A 14954-nucleotide genomic window follows, 5' to 3' on the forward strand; every position below is an offset into this window, starting at 1 on the left:
ATGAAATCATCTTTTACTAAAATAAAAGATGTCAGAAAGGAATAATGAAATCCTCCAAGTTCTATGTAGGCAAAGCAGACAATTTTAGAAATTACTGAGAAACTTACCTTGTTCTAAAACTATAGTGGATACTCATAGGGGTAAGGGCTGGGGGCGCCTGGACCACCCCAGGTTTGAGGGTTTGCTAGGACTAGCATGTGGTCCTGCTCGCCTCATGACTGCTATTTGTTGCAGCAAAAGCACAATCAGCAAAAAGGGGAGATACGCACTGAGCAAAGTCTGGTGGGAACCAGCCTCAGGTTCCAAGAGTCCTCTCCCAGTGGAGCCACATAGGACAGGCTTCATTCCTCCAGCACCAAACAGTGACAACACTGTGAAATGCTGTCTTGTAGGAAAGCTTACTGGGGACTCAGTGTCCAGGGATTTTACTGGCTACTGGCCACATAGGCACCCTCTGCCTGACACATCCCCAGATTCCAGACTCCCAGACGTAAAGTAGGTGTTCAGCATAGACAGCCTTGCTTCTGCAGTACAGGCACAGTGACCCATCCCGAGCAGTTCTGGGAATGGGGGGAGCCCTCCCCAAATCCAAGTGTCCAGCTGCCAGCCGGGGACCAACCCGCTGTTAGGCCTTTCTAAAGATAGCCCTCGTAGGCCGGCTTTGTTGCCCTCTTCTGCACAGGACCGCAGGGTGTTCTCATGGGAAAGGAAGTAAAGAGATGAAGGGAGGGAGTCAAAACAAAGCCATTTTCAAGTTGCTTCTGGATCTCTGGCTAAATTGGCCTAGTTTACTCATGTACATCAAGATGACTGGTTCTGAAATTCAGAAGTAAGGAATTAAAAATGATTGCCCTTCAATATATTTCTTAATTGATATAAAATTCATAGACAAAGAAGATTTTATTCATACTTTTTACAGGGAGCCAGGCCTGCAGTCGGAGAAACCACCGACTTTGCAAGCAGTTTTTACTTTACGTATAAAACAGTCTCTTGGCATCTGTGAACTTCACTTTCAGCTATTTAGGAGCAACCCCAAAGCCCATGAGGTGCCAATTGGTAATTACTCTGAGATGTAAATGTGAATCAAACCCCAGAGCCTCAGGGCCCCTGGGTGACTCAAGTCAGTTAAGCTTCCAACTCAGCACGGATCAAGATCTCCCAGTTTGTGAGTTCAAGCCCCGCGTCACGCTCTATGATGACAGCTCAGAGTCTGGAGCCTGTTTCGGATTCTGTATCTCCTCTCTTTCTGCCCTCCCCACTTGCATGCTGTCTCTCTCTCTCTCTCTTTCTCACTCTCGAAAGTAAATAAACATTAAAAAAATTTTTAAAAAATGTATTGCTGGGGCACCTGGGTGGCTCAGTTTGTTAAGCATCTGACTTCAGCTCAGGTCATGATCTCCCAGTTTGTGAGTTCAAGCCCTGCATAGGGCTCTGTGCTGACAGCTCAGAGCCTTGATTCAGTTTCAGATTCTCTCTCTCTCTCGCTCTCTCTCTCTCTCTCTCTCTGCCCCTCTCCCACTGTGCACTCGCTCTCTCCCTCCCCCCCCCCCAAAAAATAAATTAATAAACAAAACCACCAAAACCTCTATAGGCGGTCATCACTAGGCTGCCTAGTGAACCTACTGCCCAACGTCTGCATTTCAATACTACTTATTCTTATTGCAGCAAGATTCACCTGCTAGTGCTGGTAATGCAAGTAAAATGTTCTGGGAAGGTAGCCAGAAAACAGAATGTTTGGATAAACTAAAAAGTGGAATTTGACAGTCCTCCAAATCCACGACATCCTAACACCATTTGGAAACAAGAAAACAGGGTTCAGGCAATGCACTCAGGGAGTGTCCCTCTAATACAGGTTGCTCATTAAGCGAGCAAACAAATGAAAAGTGATGGCTAATTCACGTAAGGATGGGCGCAGGAAGACACGGCTGCAGACTTCGGGAAGAAAGCCAGAAGCATGTACACCCGATTCTCTGAAAGTCTCAAAATCTTCAGAGAGGCCAAGACTTCAGGGTTTCTTTTGCAAAGGCATTTCATTTATTTTTATTTTACCAGGTTGTAAGTGCCTCGCTTTATATAGATTTTTGAGTCTAAATATTCCAGGGTTATAGCTGATTTTTTTCAGTGATTCTACTGAACTTCCTCTAGGAGAACAGCAGTACCCAGGCTGTAGTTAAACAGCTGCACTAGTGGGTGTTTCCCCCCAAATACAAAAACACCCCTATGTCTATTGTGGCATTATTTACAATAACCAAGATAGGGAAGCAGCCCAGTGGCCATCAATAGATGAATGGATAAAGAAGATGTGGTATATATGTATGTATACACACGCACACACATGGACAATGGAATACTACTCAGCCACAAAAAAATAATAAAATCTTGTCATTTGTAGCAACATGAACGGAGCTACAGAGTATAATGCCAGGAGAAATAAGTCACAAATACTGTATGATTTCACTCATGTGGACTTTAAGAAACAAGCAAAGGAAAAAGAGAGACAAACCAAGAAACAGACTCTTGGCTACAGAGAACAAACTGATGGTTGCCTGAGGGGAGGTGGGCGGGGGCGTGGCTGAAATAGATGATGGGGAGTAAGGAGAGTACTTGTCCTGATGAGCACTGGATAATTTATGGAAGTGTTGAGTCACTATATTGCACGCCTGAAACGAATCTAACACTGTATGTTAACTACACTGGAATTAAAAATTAAAAGAAAAAACAGCCCAGCTCCACTGCCCATGGATGTGGTTTGCATAAACTGGAAGTATAATATATATGCACTTCTTTCTTGTTTTACGCAGTTTTTTTTAAACAAATTATTTTATTCATCGTCACGACAGTTACATGAGAACTCTGGTACCTAGTGTTTCTTTCATTAGTACCTTAAAAGAGTTGACTGATAATGGCATGAGATGTTTCAAAGAACACTGTCAGGTAAATAAGTACCTTCCTCACTGCCCCTTATGCTATTTGCAAATAGAAACCTTACCTTGCCTCAGACTTTAGCAGAACAGACGTCTGTAAGTGACCTGTAAGTACCATCTCTTGGAAGATATATAGGACCTACTGCCGAATACCTGCACAGGTGGCCCTTGCCCTGAGCGATCTTTTGTTCTCTCTCTCTCTCTCTCTCGCTCTCTCTCTCTCTCTCTCTCTCTCTTTTTTAAACTCTACAGCTAGCTAGCGTGTATCTACTGAATTTCTTCCTTTTTGTGACACAGAGAGGAGACCGAGAATACTCAGCATTAGGATGATAACCCGCACAACATTTCTTAACACTATCTTTCAGTTAGCTGTTTCCCTACCAGTTAACTTTTGCCACTGCCCTTCGTCGTCGTTGGCTGCACTTCACTGCTATGTGGTTGATGCTCATTTTTACTAAGTAACCACTCAGCAGTTCTTACTGAAGTACAATTTATATACTTACTCTCAAGATTCATTTTCTTTGAAATAAAACATAGTATTTGAAACACCTCGATACCTGTCCGCATTTACCTTTTTTCAAATGTAATTGACAGAGGGATTAGTGGAAATTCAAAGTGATTTTTAATTTTGCAAAGATACTGTTTGCTTAAGACCTTGTATTAACCTAGGTAGGCATGTGCTCAGTGCGGTATCCCTTATTTATTTGGTGGATGTAGATGAAAGTGAATTATTGTAAAGATGAAGACATCTAAAAGGTATTTCTTAATAGAATAAACTTAAAATTGCTAGATTTCATGTCTTTTGTCACTAAAGAATTCAAAAGAATTCAAATAGTAGGAATGTTGCTCTGAAAAGAAATTTTTTAAGTTTATTTCTTTATTTGAGAGAGGCAGAGACAGCGCAAGCGGGGAAGGGGTAGAGAGAGAGAGGGAGAGAGAACCCCAAGCAGTCTCCGTGCTGCCAGCACAGAGCCCGACATAGGGATCAAACTCACGAAACTGTGAGATCATGACCTGAGCCAAAACCAAGAGTTGGATGCTTAATCGACTGGGCCACCCAGGTGCCCCTGAAAAAAATTCTTTATTCTTTTTTTATATTCTCATTTAAGCTGATACTTTCTCATTTCATCTCATGTTATATGTTAATATCCTTGTGAATCAGTATACTTAGATAATATTAGTGCTCTGTGTTAATTGTATTATTCTTTTTCCTCCTCTTTAAGACTCAATGATGAGGCACGGCGGCTCATTGCTGAATTGGGGAGTACCTCTATTACTAATCTTGGTTTTAGAGACAACTGGGTCTTCTGTGGTGGGAAAGGCATCAAGACAAAAAGCCCCTTTGAACAGGTTAGTGTCTTAGACTTTCAAAATTAATGGACAAAAGTAAACTGTGAAACTATACACTGCATATTCCTATCCCAATTATTTGAAACTTAGACAAAGCAGCCATTAAATATGTTCATATTATTTTTCATAAGCTCTTGGTAATCAGTTATTTGAAATAACCATGGCACTGTTTTAAAACCAAAATTTAAACATAGTCCTATTCTGCATGGAAAATTTTTTCCTATATGACAGTGCACTGGCATGTCAGTGCTTTTTTCAGGACCATTGGGAAGCATCGATTACTAAGGATTTTAATCGAGCTTTTGATATTATAATCAGTTAAGTTTAGAAATACCTTAGAACTTAGAAGAATGTAAACTTCACTTTTTGACTAACGGATGATCCTTTAGAAAACTTGTGCGATGTTTTGTTCTTTTGGCTATTTGAAGGCCTGCTAGGCCCCAAGGGTGGCTCATTAACTGTCTGGAACAGTAATTGGTGTGCACGCATCACTGACGTGAGTGTTACTGAAATGAGTGCACTGAAGTATGTTCCTGTAGAGCAGCAGTTCATAACGGTCTTTAACCCTGTATCCTACTGTTGTATTCCAACAGCACATCAAGAACAATAAGGACACAAACAAGTACGAAGGATGGCCCGAAGTTGTCGAGATGGAAGGATGCATCCCCCAGAAGCAAGACTGATGTAGCGGAAGTTGAAGGAGACACACTTTCATTATTAATGGCAGAGCTGTGACAGAGGAGCTATGTGTAAATACTTTAAGAGCATGCAGCCATCTCGGTGTGTGCATGAGCATTATCCCTTTTGATATCAGGATTATTTATTGCTAACGTAAATAGATGCCTTTGTAAATAGTCATCATAATGAGCAAATCACTGAACCATTTCTAAGCACATTTCCATAATAATAGTACAGTGGTTAGACTGCTACAGTAATGACATCCTTTAATTCTAAAAGCATACCCGATGGATAACTGAACCGATTGTGAAAAATATATTGATATGTATACTGGTTGCTGTGAAAACCTATCATGGAATAATTTGGATTTTAGGGAGGAGACTTTGTTTTCTTTTATACACATATATACATACACGTATATATGTATGTATATATGTATGTATATATGTTGCTTTTTAATGATAGTATCTTTTAAATTAAAAAGATATTTGGCTAGTTGTGTGTGTAATGTTACTTTACAGTCTGACTCTCTGCTCTTTTTCCTTAGTCTTTCTCTTCTCTTCCCAAAAAACCTAGAAATAAATGAAAACCTGTATCAGATATGTGAAAAGCACAACAGAATTCTTTTTTTTAATGTACACAGTAAAAAAGTAAATATGTAAATGTAGATGGTATTCAGGACTGTAGTTTGCTGGATTTCGTGTTAGCGGTGTGAATAATGACTTTGCAGAAGCTGCTTAGAGTGAGGCTGGGGGTGGCAGCCCCACGGAACTAGGGAGGCTGGCCCCGTCCCTTCCCTGTCCCAACCAGGTAGTGCAGGACAGCCATGGCAGTATATTTAGAGCAACACTGGCATAGATTTCCCTCTTGAACTGTTGTCAGCATTGACCATGCGGTTTAGAAAAAGGCATACTTTAATATCATAGTTATTTTGATGGTCAACCAAGAAATAATTCTGTATTTACTTCATCTAACTTCATAATAGCAGTTTTGCCTGAAGATATAAGGACTTAGAAAAGTCGTAATTACTGAGTGGAGTGATACCATTTAAAAAATAATTTGATTGGACCTCAGATGACTTCATACCCAATTCTACATAAAATTTTGTTAACTTGAGATATTAACTAAATGATTCAATGTGTGTGTGTGTACACACACACACACACTTTAAGGGCGTTAAATACCTATTGTGCATGAAATATCTTAAACTGGAACATAAAGTAATGATCAAACTGCTATTCACAATAAAAGGCAACACTTAAATTTTGAATATAATTTTAGATGACTTGTATAAAAAAACTAAAGGCAGTATTTTTATTTTGCTGTAAGCCAAGTTGGAGACTATTAGCTATTTCTTAAATATTAACGAGCTTTGGGGTACTGGTTCTTCTCAAACTGAATGTAATTCAAGAATAAATGCACCTTATACGTTTATAGAATTTTTGTAAACTTTTCAGATTTCTGGTGCTCATATGCAAAATCACATTCAGCATGTATATTTTGACATTTAAAATACTTCCCTAGATTATGTCAATTAAAAGAATAGCTCTTTTCCAGTTCCAGGGATGGTGAATTGATGTTGCATTTTTTGCATTGTTGGGTTTTGTTGTATTATCTGGCCAAATAACATACCTACAAAACTTCACATTAGTGTTTGTCAAGCATTCATTGTACTGCTCAACATGGAACGTTTAAGACATTCCTATGCTTAAACACACCGATATCCTCAGGATATACGTATAGAATTTAAGTACCCAGATGGCAAGACCTCCCTTTCAAGGTGAAAAGTATAAGACGGTAGCTTTGTGAAGCTGTACAGAATGTCATAAGGCGGGATAAAGATTGGTTCTGTGGCAGTTTCGGTGCAGTTTGCTTTTGTTTCAGTTCATGTATAGATGGTGCCAACTTTAGAAGCAATAATTTTCCCACGTTTCATTTTCAGATCTCTTGTAAAAGTCTGCATTGTAAATGTAACAATGTTCATTTGATGTTGAGAATTTTCTTTATTAAAATCAGAAATTTGGCATTGACATTTTGGTGTATTAAATGGTGTATAAGGACTTCGGGATGCATACTTTTTATTTGAAATCACAAATTTTTGTTTTCCAGAACAAGTGTGTTATAGTATGCCTATTAAAGTTAAGCTAAGACTGTAGGAAAATAAGTGATATTTGGGAAATTAAAGAAAAATTGAGCCAGAGTCTTTATATTCCTGACTTTAAATTGATTAAAGTTCGTCAGTGTTCTATGTTTTGTATTTGTTTCAAAATGAATCAGCTAATATTTTATTACGCCAGATGAAACCCAAAGCATTTAGCCTGTATTGCACTTAATACTTTAACAGTTTTTACAATTCTAATTTGAACCCCTCCCCAAAAGATGATAGTTTAGTTGACATACCCCATTTTTAACTGAAGGAATGAGAAATGTGCTGTGCTCAGAGTATGAAGAGTAGAAATGCATGTAGAATACTTTTTAAAATGAATAGACAAGGAACAATTGCTCATGTTGATCAGGGAAAAGATTTCCTGCTTTACCCTCCTCAGCGAGGCCTCAGACAGCAGTCAGTACATGTAAGTTAAGAGCTGCAGAGTAACGTACCAGATTTTACCTTCACTTTTTTTTAAAAAAGAAATGTTTAAGTTATTTAAAAAAAATTTTTTAATATTTATTTATTTTGAGGCAGAGAGAGAGTCCAAGCAGGGGAGGGGCAGAGGGAGAGGGAGACACAGGATCGGAAGCAGGCTCCAGGCTCCGAGCTGTCAGCACAGAACCCGATGCGAGGCTCGAACCCACGGACTGCGAGATCATGACCTGAGCCGAAGTCGGATGTTTAACTGACTGAGCCGCCCAGGCGCCCCTGTTTTATTTTTGAGAGAGAGAGAGAGAGAGTGTGTGTTTGCGAAGCAGAGGAGGAGTAGAGAGAGGCAGAGAGAGAATCCCAAGCAGGCTCTGGGCTGACAGCCGTGAGCCTGACACAGGGCTCAAACTCACACACTGTGAGATTATGACCTGAGCCAAAGTCGGATACTCAACTGACTGAGCCACCCAGGTGCCCCAGATTTTACCTTTTCTAAAGCACCCCTTAGAATTTTGCTGCGTCTTCCCAGCTTGATCTTTCTGTCGCACACTTGGTTTTTGATTGTCACGTGATGATAGTTAATCCCAATTCCCCTCAAAGCTCCCTTAATCTCACTACTGTCCTACCTCTGGTCTCTTCTCTCCCACACCCCTGTTCTTGAGGTTCCTGTCAAATCAAGGCCAGCTAGAGCGAAAAGCAGGCCTGCCTGGCTTGGGAGTGGCAGTCTTGTTAGGCAGCTTGAAGGAACGTGGGGAACGCCTTCCAGGAACCTAGGAGACTTCTTCCACCAGAACCTTCCTGCAATCCAGTGAGGGTGCAGACAAACCTGAAGGCAGCTATGTTAAGGAAATGCTTTCAACACTAGGATGTTGCTTCTAGAAAGGAAAAGGGACTGGCTGATCCTTCAATTAGAGTCGGAAGAAAGGCTTCTGGGCTTTGTTGCCTAGGCAGTTTATAAGCAAACTTACTACAAAGACCGTCTTCCCAGTAGAGCTAGTTCACTGGCTCAATTCGCTGCCATCACCAACCTCACTGTTTAGGGGCACCTGGCTAACTCATTCGATAGAGCATGCAGCTCTTGATCTTGGGGTCTGTGAGCTGGAGCCTCACGTTGGGTGTAGAGATTACTTAGCAAACAAAACAAAACTCACTGTTCACCTCTACGTAAAGTCTGCCCATCACTGGATGGGCACTGAACATTGAAAGAAGTCGAGACTGAATTGGTAAAAGGGGCGCGTGGGTAGCTCAGTCGGTTAAGCGTCTGACTTAGGCTCAGGTCATGATCTCGAGGTTTGTGAGTTTGAGTCCCCCGTGGGGCTCTGTGCTGACAGCTCGGAGCCTGGAGCCCGGAGCCTGCTTCGGATTCCGTCTGTGCCCCTCCCCTGCTCGCACTCTGTCTCTCAAAAAATAAACATTCAAAAAAATTTCAATTGGTAAAAGTCCTATATTTGGGAAAAATAATTTATGAAACTGCAGTCTCCTAATGTTTCCTGTAATCAGCCCGCATTTATTTGACTTGATCACCAGAGAGGAAAGGGTCCTAAAACCTTAAAGAGGAGTGAATTCTGTAATGGAGGGAGTGTAGCATACTGGTGAAGAGTACAGACTTGCCTGAGTATGTGTCTCTACTTCATTGCTCATTACATGGGGAACTTGACAAAGTCTGTATCCTCACTGTTACAAGGTAGGCCTAATACCACGTGTTTGTGGTGCCTGCCCGAGTGCCCGGTACGCACTAAATGCAACTGCTGGTATTGTCCTTATTATTGACTGTGTCTCTTGCAGCTAATAGTGTTCTGGTCAAAGACAAAAGCCAGCCTCCTTGAGCTTCCCAGTCCCATCTTGCCAAACACCACGTACGGTCCCAATGTTTGTGTCCAGCTACCCCTCTTCCCTGCCCCTATTATCCGGTTGTTGAAACCTAATCTCCAATGTAACGGTAATTTGGAGGTGGGAACCCTGAGAGATGATTAGGGCAGAAGAGTAGAGCCCTCACTGGGGGTAGAGCCCTTATGAAAGAGACCCTAGAGAGCTCCCTGGCCCCTTCTGCCATGTGAGGACACAGCAAGAAAACACATGAACCAAAAAGCAGGTCTTTATAAGACCCCAAATCTGATCTTGGACTTCCCAGCCTCTAGAACTGTGAGAATGGAATTTCTGTTGTTTATCAGCCAACCCCGTCTGTGGTGTTTTGTTAAAGCGCCCTGAATGGACTGAGACACCAAGCCAAAAAGGAGCCGTTGAACGACTTGGATGGTCAGGTCATGAGAGAGGACACAGCTCTTCACCCTAGCACCTCCTTGACCTCGGCCTCCAATTATGTATCACCTGCTCTTTCATTCAGTCTGCACTGACACCAAACCGTATCTCATATGCAGAATCCAGGCTTTTGTGGATCCCCAGGGAGCCGGCAACTCAAATGATCACATGATCTAGTTGCACTTGCTGTCCCGTCTGGAGGGGAAGGTATGGGAAAGCATGTGACTTAGCCAGAGGCTGATTCCTTTCTGTGGTGGCAGCTGGCAGATGAGCCTCATGGGGGAGCACTCTGCTGCAGCCCCAATCCAGGAGAGCCCAGAACAAAAGACCCGGAGCCCTGCTCCTAACCTGCTACCTAACCCTCTAACTCCTGCTGAGGGCAAGGGGGGACCCAGCTGGCACCCTCTTGCACACCAGCATTTGCTTCTTGTTCAGAAGGCCCGTGGACGTTCTTACCCACTAGCGAGTGTTGCCTGGGCAGGAGAGGAATGCCTTGAATGGATTTTGAGACGTTTTTTGCTTTCTGAGACCTTTTTCCTTATAATAGTAAACTCATTATTTGAACTTTATGCATTTGACTTTGGAACATTTTTTCCGCGATGCGTTGCGCCTTCATGTGCTGTCGCTGCTGCTTCGACCTGGCCTACTCGGGTGGACACGCTCAATACGGGGGCTGCTGAATCCCCTGCCAAGGCTTCTTAACCTCAGTGTCACCAGCGGAATGGTGAATGGAACTGCCCTGTTTTCTGTAGGTATATCGCTCAAAGCTGAGGAGAGTACACGCTGACCTCTGGAAATCAGGTTTTAGTGAAGAGCCCAGTCTGAGTCTGAGAAGTTCTAAAACTTAACGTGAATTTTTTGGTTTATTTTATCATTTACTCAGATGTTCGTTTTAACATAGAAATCTTTTCAATTATTTCAAGTTTCAGCCTCTAAAAATGGTTAGCTTCTGCATACCCCGTGTGCCAGGAGTCAGACTGGAGAAGTGCTGTGTGCAGTATGTGACCAGAAGAGAAATGAACCCTGAGGAGAATGTCTTGCGAGTCTGAGCTCTGAGCAGAGGAGAGATGTAGAAGCAAATGGTGCCGAAAGCTGTAGTTAGAAGTACGTTTTTCAGTTGGTGGAGAAGGCAGTGGTACCTGAGAGTTGAGTGTTCTCAGAGGTAGGAGAGGTGGGAGAGTCGGCAGGTGGGGATTTCCTGAGGTCTGAGGAGCAAGCACCCGGCCCTCAGTCCTGGTGCCTCTTCCCAGGGGAATGCAGACAGCCCTCGCTGGCTTTCTGTTCTCCCTGAGGGAGAAGACCTAAGGTTTAACATCAGTAAATGAGCTTGTACTCCTAAAGAAATCTGAAACTTTTTTGGGGTTTACATATTTGAGAGAGAGAGAGAGTGTGTGTGTGTGTGTGTGAGTGGGAGAGGGGCAGAGAGAGAGGGAGAGAGAGAATCCCAAGCAGGGGGCTTAATCTCAGCAACCATGAGATCATGACCTGAGGCAAAACCAAGAGTCAGACGCTTAACTGACTGAGCCACCCAGGTGCCCTGAAATCTGAAACTTCTGACCCAGGAATGAGGTTGGAAGACAATTCTTGTGGAACTATTAACACCTTGCAAGGGAATGTTAACATTCTCTTACGGAAATAATCCTTTTGGAGGAGGTTCCCTATAATTCTACAGAACTGTGTCAGACACGGATACAATACAGTTGTGACAATCAACGTTTTAAGGCTGTAGTTCTCTATTTAGTCAGCAAAGTTCAAAGTAGTTTCTCAAGAAATGATATATTGAGCATCTGGGGGAAAGAACAAGTGTTCAAGCCAGCAAAAGGAGAGAATTTCTCATTCTGAGTAGTGACATTTATCGTTCAGCTTGTAAAATTATTTAGCCCATACCCATTAAATAGAGGGCATGTTAAAGAGGCTTTATCACATTCACTTTTTCAGTTTTTCCATTTTGCTGGCTTGCCTTGGATGAAGCCGTAAGGAACAAACATTGGTAGTCTGCCGGGGAGCTTGAGATGAAGCACTTGCAATGGACAGAACCTTAAACTTACATAATGTTATATGTCAACTATATCCCAGGAAAGCTGGGGGGAAAATAGAAACAATACAACTTACCAAAAAAAAAAAAACAAACAAACAAAAAAAACACCCAAAAAAACCAAAAAAATCTTTCTTTTTTTAAAAAAGAAATGTCAGGATTATGTACTAGGAACAAACAGGTAATTACTAACTTTACATTTTATTTACACCTGTAATTCATGCAGAATTTGAGGTGTACTTAAATGTGCAGTTAAATTTGGCGATACTCCTCTTTTGTCAGAGAACAATAGGGGCTACAAGGGGCCACCCTCCTGCTTCTTGGCTAAACATGGCCGACTGGATATGGGCATGATGACAGGGGCTTGATTGTTACTAGCGTACAAAAGGGAAGGCTCCTTGGCCTGTATTGAGGGGAGCCTCTCCGAGCGTTCAGAACAGCAGTTAACAGAGGGGAACAGGCGGCGCTATATCCACCATTCACACACCAATCAGATGCTTTCACTTAACTCTGCAAATTAAAAAGTCACATACGAAACTGCAGTTTGTGTTGACTTGGTCCACATTTATTATTACTTTCCCTTTACAATCAGTGGGAGAGGCTGCTTTTTCAATCCTGATTTTGTTTCAAGAGGTTTTAATCATGCAAACCACCTCTAGTGGTTTTCCTTTGGATGTGAATGTAAATCGTTACCAATGGTAAATTTCATCCATGTATTAAAAATGACACCTTATGTAACAATTGGCTGTAAGCACAACAATAAAAAGGATGTAAGTATTTATTTAACGTCGCACTAAATTAGTTTGATCTTCACCCCCAGTCATTTCCTTTTGGAATGATTGTTAGGCTCTTGCATAATCCGACTGTTAGCCCACACTGGGATCTAAAATAGCAGGCAGTTTAAATCACTTAGAGCTTAGAAATCAAGAGGCAGTGTCTTTTCATTCTATTTCATGGTGAATTCTAAGCTCTCAGTTCTTCCATCATCTAACTACTGCTCCTCAATCAAGTTTATATAGCCAAACCATGAAGGAACATCCTGTAATTTTCATTTTATTTACAAAGGCCCCAAACTCTCTAAATGGTATACTGCAAACTCAGTGTGTGACAATTTTGATGCTGTGTGAAGCACATGTTGGTGAAGGGCACAGAATAATACATAGAAGTTACTTAATGCCTGGTACGCAGTAAGTGCTAATTAAGTGTTTGCTATTATTCCCTATTTCAAAGGAAATGAGTCCCTGGTGTACAACCATGTCCCCCTTTTCACGCTGCGCCACATGCATTTGTCCTTCTCGGCTCACCTCATCATCCTACTCTGAGAAATGTTATGACTTATCACATCTGGTCTATAGTGAAACTGAAATTAAAAAAAAAAAAAAAAAAATCAAGGCATCTTAGCCAACTTTCCTTAAGAAGGGCTTGCCCTGAGGAGTATTCCTGGTTCCTGGAGATCAGACTTGAATTTTTCTTCCTTCAAGTCAGCTAAGTGGATTATAGTACTCTGGATCACTAACTAACTGGCTCCAAATGGTTGGTTTAACTCCGCAGTGTCTGGGCACTGCAATGCAATGCAACGCAATGCAACAAGTTCCAACAGCTCATCAAATTGCCTATAAATGAATATTTTGATGGGAAGCTTCTCTGGTTCCACATTTTAAACCAAGTAGAAACCAGACACACTAGTACTGACAGTGCTTGCGAAAGTCAACGTGTGTTTCTAAAATCTCTACTGTGAATATCACATGATTACAAAGCTGCAAAAACATACAGGGTCGTAGCATCTTATATAATTAGATTCTATTTTTACTCTATAGCTATCCTAGTTCTTTAAAAACAAAACGACTATCATCCAGATTGTGAATAAGGAAAGAATGCAGTTGTTTATAGCCAAACAAATTAAAGCGTTTTTTAATGTTTTGCAAGCTACTACTACCAGGGAAATATTTTAATTAGCAAACTTCTTTATCTAGAGGTTATAGATAATGCCATTTGATATGCTTTTCTTGATATCATTTTCAGACAATCATCATTGCCTCTTACCACTGTCTCTATTAAGCATTTCCCAATTTATAAAATAGTTGAACTCCTATGTTGAAAATTAATACACTAGAGCACCTCCCCTCTCCTTTTCCCCTTTCAACATCATAAAGGGCATTTAAACAAAAGAAGGCACTTTGTACCCTATACATAAGTCACAGGGCTTTGTCTGGCTGTGAGCCTGACCCAAGTGCTGCCAGAAAGCTGTTTTCGAAACACATCACTGGAGCTGAAGACATCTAATGTCTGTGCTGCCCAGCACCCAGGTACCCTTTAATGTTAACATAACACCCTGGTTTTCCTCCGCGGATTCACCTCTTCCCTCCCTTTTCTCAAGCTACTTGAGTTTAGTCGGAATGAATCACTCACTGCCACTTTCCACACTGGATCTGATTGCCTTAAGATCATCAATGTATTTATCCCCTAACCCCAATCTCCAATGCCCATTGTGATTGGTTCCCTGATGGACATATTAACCAATCAGAGCCAATGAGTCTCAGAACTACCTTAGTTGGTCATTTTGTGAAGGAAAAAAAAAAATTCCATCTCTCCTATAGAAGCAACCAAGAAGAACCTCTCTCTTTCCTTAGAATGAGTGGTAGGAGAATGTGAGGCTTGGAGGGAGCGTAGCAGCCATTTAGCTAAGAAAAGAGAAGAGCCTGGGGCCCCTGGGGTGGCATGAGGTGGTGAGGGTCCCCCCACCACCTTGTAGGGCCTGAAGTAGAAGACAACACTGCAGAAGCCAGCCTGTTTAGGCTGGAGCTGGAAAGACCTGAACCGTGGGAACATAGTGTGAGTTTTCAGATCGAGCTCCACGGGAACCAGTCTGGACTCTGGACTCTTCAGTTACTGAGTCAATGCATTTCCTTTAACATTTGTCAGTCTGGGTTGTGTCATCTGTTACTTGCAACACGAAGAGCCCTAAACAATGCAGGCAAAATAGCTTAGATTGAATAGGAACATCTGGGCTCCACAAATTGTATTCCCGAGAGCACCGTGGTGCTACCTGCAGCATGACAGGGAGTGGGAAGAAAATGAGCCAAGTCCAGGTTGGCCATCAGTTAAACTGGTGAGAAATTCAAGAATG

General features: G+C 41.8%; 1 protein-coding gene across 2 annotated transcripts in view; it reads left to right on the forward strand.

Moving 5' to 3' along the window:
- The window catches only part of FAM3C (FAM3 metabolism regulating signaling molecule C), a 64897-nt gene extending 57915 nt beyond the window's left edge, over positions 1 to 6982 (forward strand). For both annotated transcript variants that reach the window (XM_086691483.1, XM_025929831.2), the window contains exons 9-10: positions 4148 to 4274; positions 4868 to 6982. In XM_086691483.1, coding sequence (XP_086547609.1) covers positions 4148 to 4274; positions 4868 to 4957 — 217 coding nt within the window. In that variant the 3' untranslated portion in view covers positions 4958 to 6982. The remainder of the gene's footprint in view (positions 1 to 4147; positions 4275 to 4867) is intronic.
- Positions 6983 to 14954: the final 7972 nt, after the last annotated feature.

This window comes from Puma concolor, chromosome A2, assembly GCF_028749965.1.
Source record: "Puma concolor isolate L17-30 chromosome A2, mPumCon1.1.hap2, whole genome shotgun sequence".
NCBI lineage: Eukaryota > Metazoa > Chordata > Mammalia > Carnivora > Felidae > Puma > Puma concolor.